The sequence below is a fragment of the Sinocyclocheilus anshuiensis genome, unplaced genomic scaffold, assembly GCF_001515605.1.
Source record: "Sinocyclocheilus anshuiensis isolate Anshui unplaced genomic scaffold, SAMN03320099.WGS_v1.1 scaffold1891, whole genome shotgun sequence".
NCBI lineage: Eukaryota > Metazoa > Chordata > Actinopteri > Cypriniformes > Cyprinidae > Sinocyclocheilus > Sinocyclocheilus anshuiensis.
In genome coordinates this window covers 82,251-87,417 of record NW_015549560.1, presented here as the reverse complement: position 1 = coordinate 87,417, position 5,167 = coordinate 82,251, and the positions used below count along the sequence as shown (strand labels likewise).

At 42.9% G+C, this 5,167-nt stretch overlaps 1 protein-coding gene across 1 annotated transcript in view; it reads left to right on the top strand.

The window, feature by feature from the left end:
* The window catches only part of LOC107657148 (connector enhancer of kinase suppressor of ras 3-like), a 65,951-nt gene that overhangs the window by 7,663 nt on the left and 53,121 nt on the right, over window positions 1-5,167 (top strand). The window contains exon 3 of the mRNA XM_016445176.1: window positions 4,175-4,377. Coding sequence (XP_016300662.1) covers window positions 4,175-4,377 — 203 coding nt within the window. The remainder of the gene's footprint in view (window positions 1-4,174; window positions 4,378-5,167) is intronic.

Sequence of the window (5,167 nt, the reverse complement as noted above, 5' to 3'; positions counted from 1 at the left end):
CGCTGCCTCACGTGCCTGGGCATAAAGCACGCTGAGGCGGCTTTCGTGGATGAGTCATGCTCCCAGTGCGGGGGTATGACCATCTCGCAGTTGCGTACCAGACTCCGTTACCTGCAAGGGGGCGGAGTGCCCGTGCCACTGCCTAGATCTGGGGTTCCCTCTGGTGGCAGCCGGGGGTGCCCTTTTTCTGTCAGTGGGAAGACTGGTCTTACGGTCACGGTAAGGAATTCCCCTCCGGGGATTCCCCATCCAGCCGGCACTTCGAAACCGGTGGAGCTCTCGAAAGAGCAGGCTGGACCCTCCCGGGGGGGGTACCACCTTTTTCTTCCGAGGCTCCCCCCGACGATCGGATGTCGATTGCAGCATCGGAGGGTGAGCCAGACTTTTCTGGGGATGAATATCCATCAGCGTTGCCGCCCTCTGAGCGGTCAGCGGTGCCGGATACGGACCCGGAAATGATGGCTATGCTTTCCCGGGCCGCCGAGAGTGTCGGGCTCGAGTGGAATCTTCCACCGCGTCCCGAACCCTCAAGGTTGGACGATTGGTTTCTCGGGGTGGCTCGCGCTGGTTCTCAGGGCCCCACCCCAGTGCCTTTCTTCCCGGAGGTGCATGATGAGATCACTGGGTCATGGACGGCACCTTTCACTGCCAGAAACCGGCCCAGTGGCTCATCCTCCCTCACCACCCTTGATGGCCTCCAGCAATACTGCGCCGAGGAGCCGGTCGCAGGGCAGCCGCTCCGCCTGTCCAGGCCCCCGCCAGACCTGGTGGTAAGCGAAAGAGCAAGAGGCCCTGAGACGGGCGACCCAGAGATGGAGGTAGTTGCTCTTCGGGAGATCGTGAACACACCACTCCCTCCCCCAGAGGAGGGCCGGAGAATCTTTTGTTTCCTTTTTTTCCTCTCGGTCAGTGGTACACAAATACTAGACAAAAGAGCAAATTCTTCTATCTCTGGGTCTCCAGAGGAGACCGGGGGGTTGTGGACGATCCAGAGCCGTATCACACTCACCCTCCCGCTGCATCTGCTGCCTACTTATACTCACGCTGTGATCAGCGGCAGCTGGATGCAATAATCGCATGCCAATGTGCATTGGCTCGTTTAGTTTACACTCGAAGTATATTGGTCTCTCTAAGCGAGATCCCAATTCGTCGGTCATCCGACGTGACGTCTCCGTTCCCTCCTTCAGGAAACGAGGGTTACCATACGTAACCGAGACGTTAGTCACATACTATTTGAGCATTCATCCACACATTTGAGAAAAACATGTAATGTGCACTTGGTTTTTGGAATAATAATGCTGTTTACCGAATAGAACAGTATGTGTTTTAAAAAAGGAAACAAGGAAATCATTACATGACAGATAACTAGGCTCAGACAGACTTTGGTGTCTGTAGGGGGTAGAAAATACAAGGACCTGAAATGAAGACATGGACATGCTTAGAAGTTCTTGGTTGCTTTGACAGATGGTCGTGTCAATGCTTGTAAATGATACAATACATCCCAGTGTCCAGCACTGAATGCTATAATACGGCCCAGACCCTTAGGATCAAAAGGATTCAGTTGCCACAAATCATCAGTTTTTACATTTTTGTTGTTTTGTAGGTTCATATTTAAAAACTGAGTTGAAATTGTCATTATTTGAGAAGGAGGAGAGCATATCAACATGGAACAACAGTCAGTTATATTCTTAAAAATCAAGAACCTTTTTTGGGTCCCTAAATAATTTTTTTTCTCTTAGTGTGAAGAACAATTTAGTAACATTTAAAACAAAATCTACTATAAAGAATCTTTTGTGCAAAAGTTCTTCATAGAACCATATATATACCAATAAAGAACCATTATTTTTAAAAGTATAAGTAATTTTATAGGCACTACTCCAAATACTTGACCACAGAGTACCTGATTGATCAATTGATCAAGTATTCCAGAGAGCAGTGGATCAATATAAAAGTATGAAATCGTCAGATAAAATAATAAAGCAATATAGAGACAGAATCTAAGATGGCAATTAACATTATGTGAAGTGCAATCACAGTAAAGATTCTTGTAGAATTCATAATTTAGAATGAGACACTTAATGATTTTTCCAGATCATCCCCAAAACCATATTTATCTGTTTTGTCCCTAAATCACAGCAGCCTCTTTGATGGAAAAAGTCTCCTATTGTCTCATAGCTCTGGAAATAATATTAAAGACACTCAGGCCAAGTATTGAAGGCAGAAAGTGCTACGTGTTAGTGTTACCAGCACTCCAGATCTCTCCCTGATGGGGTCTCCTGAAGTCTATTTCATGCTGAACAGGAAACAAATTACTGCCCCATCTGTGGGAATATCCACTGTGAGATTTGTCTATGCCATGATGGAGGAAACCAATCTCTCATTTCCTACAATCCCTGTCAGGTGTAAGTAACCCTATTTTTCGATAAATAAAAACCCTCAAAGCACCTAGGGGAGTTAAAACACACACATGTGTTATATGACTGTCTGTGGTATATGTTATAAAACTGTCTAATGGTTAGAGACACGGACTTGTAAACCAAAGGTCGCGGGTTCGAGTCTCGGGTCCGGCAGGGGTTGTAGGTTGGGGGACTGAATGACCAGCAATCTCTTCCACCCTCAATACCACGACTGTGGTGAGACCCTTGAGCAAGGCACCGAACCCCTAACTGCTCCCCGGGCGCCGCAGCAAAAAATGGCTTCCCACTGCTCCAGGTGTGTGTGTGTTCACTACTCACTGCTGTGTGTGTGCACTTGGATGGGCTAAATGCAGAGCACAAATTCCAAGTAAGGGACACAATACTTGGCCACACGTCATATCACGTCACTTTCAAGACTTGTAGCATTTCTGATAGTTCAGTTGTCTGGTATCAATATTAACTCATCACTGTCTCATCACGTCTTGCTGACATAAATGTTGGCTCGAGTACCTCTAGTCAGCAGACATGAATTTAACAGGAAGCTAATTATGCTGGTTAGCTTTGTCTTTGTGCAGCATTATGGGACTGTGATGTTCAGAACTCCATATGTTCTTAAATGAACATACTCATGAGTTGTCAATATGAGCGGTTTAAAATACAAACACTGTCACCAGTGTTTGGAAGGCGATATGCAGATGGAAAATGTGTAAGTGTTGTTCTATCCCTTTTAGACCATAGCAGATATTCCAGGGGGTATCAGGCTTAGATGCGGTACTTTTGCAATCTTAAGATTTGCCAGACCAGGAGGAACACTCTAGACTGCAGTTGAGATGTGTCCTTTCCAAGATATTAAAAGTGGAGCACAGGGGATGCCAGGTTTAGCAGCTAAATCAAGCAGCACACATTATGCCAAATAATTTTAAAGTCTAAATAGGGCTGCAAAATTTTAAACAGTCCAATTGCTTTACATCATGAAACACTTGAGCAAGGGGTGTTGAATTTGATACATCAAGGATGGTACTTCTAAGCATGGATAAAATTGCACTGTGTGCAATACCGTCTCTTTGCTTTTTGCGGCGTCTACTAGACAAGCCTTCATTCATTACATGCCAGAGGTGGATAGAATTTGCCTACTACAAACAAATTGTACTGAGGCAAGTCAAGCAGAAAGTTTTCTATATAAATCAAACAAGTGTTGTAAATCAGTGGCATGCAAGGAAACAAAAAAGCTGGAGCAATGGAATGCAAACTTGTGTTGTTCATATCCATCAGGTGGTGGCATGTGCACATCTCATAGGTGTGGAATGCAACCATAAAAAGTTTCACTGCTGAAGCAATAATCAGCTCAATTAAAAATGGAATTTATTGCTCTCTCAGTCAGGGGAATCACCAACTCTTTAAACTAAAAGATAAAAAATGAACAGTTGTTGGTCAGTGTATCAGATGTACACCTTTGCTTTGTGCCTTGCTGTTTTTTCAGCATCTCACATACTGTATTTAAGACAGATTACGTTAAAACATTTTTCTAAATCATATCTCATGTCCCTGTATTCTGTTCCATTCTGTCAGTTCAATACATGAATGCATTGTGTATGCACCTAATCCTCTCCAAACAGTGTTGAGTGCTGTCGTTGCCACATATACAGTACATCACACGTACCGTATGTATACCCTAGCATATGTGTAAAAAAAGTATGCTTTGGGTTTTACAGTAATATATAATTTACAGTAAATATATAATTCTACTTCTTCCTCAGAACTATGGTGTGGAGACAGATAACTTGAAGAACCTGGTGCTGAAGATGAGAGCTGTGACCAGCAGCCTTCACACTGCAACATCAGAACGAAGAAAGAGCCCTACGTATGAAAGCAACACGTCTAGCAAGCTCCCAAATGAATTCCTGTCCTCTGTGGTTGAACTTATTGGAGCAGCCAAAAGTCTCCTGGCATGGCTGGACAGGTACAAACATCCCCATTCATCATTTCTTTACATATTTCTATTGCTTATTTCTGTTTCTGTTGCTTCTTTATTTATGTAATGGGGACGTATAGCATGTGAAGGGCTATGGTGTGTTGTGCACAGATGATTTATAAGGGGTTTTTACTCTTAAAGCTGATGTTAACCCTCTGTAAGGTCATATATTTCACTGCAAAGAACAAACTTAGACTTGCATGAGCAGCACTTAGATTTTTCCAGACAGTTGAAACCAGATACAATCTGGCTTTCTTTCCAAACCCCTCTGTGCACAGCTAACCACATCTTTCTCATGAAGGAGAGATTTTTTGTGAACAAAAAAGCTGTTTCAATTTGGTGTAGGATTTACTTTGAAACAGTTCACACTCAGAAACTGCTAGTAAATTCACAAATAATTACAAGGAAATGGCAAGTAACATTATAAATAAACAAGAAATATGGAAGTAGAAAGACTGAAATAGTATTTGTAAATCGTACTGCAATAGTCTTTGTTTAATTCACAAATCCGAAAAATCAGCCAGGCAGCTACTCCACAAACCACACAAATGTCCCTCACACAATTCCATTTGAGTTGACTAGAGACTGTATAACAGAGGTGGTCCACTTGTAAATATATATAAATGGGAGAAATCAAAATTGTGGCTATTGTCCCAGCGTCTTGCATTTTCAGAGGCATCTCAATGCGGCCGTAGCAGTAATTCAGTCCTTATATGTATGTATATATATATATGTATATATATATATATATATATATATATATATATATATATATATA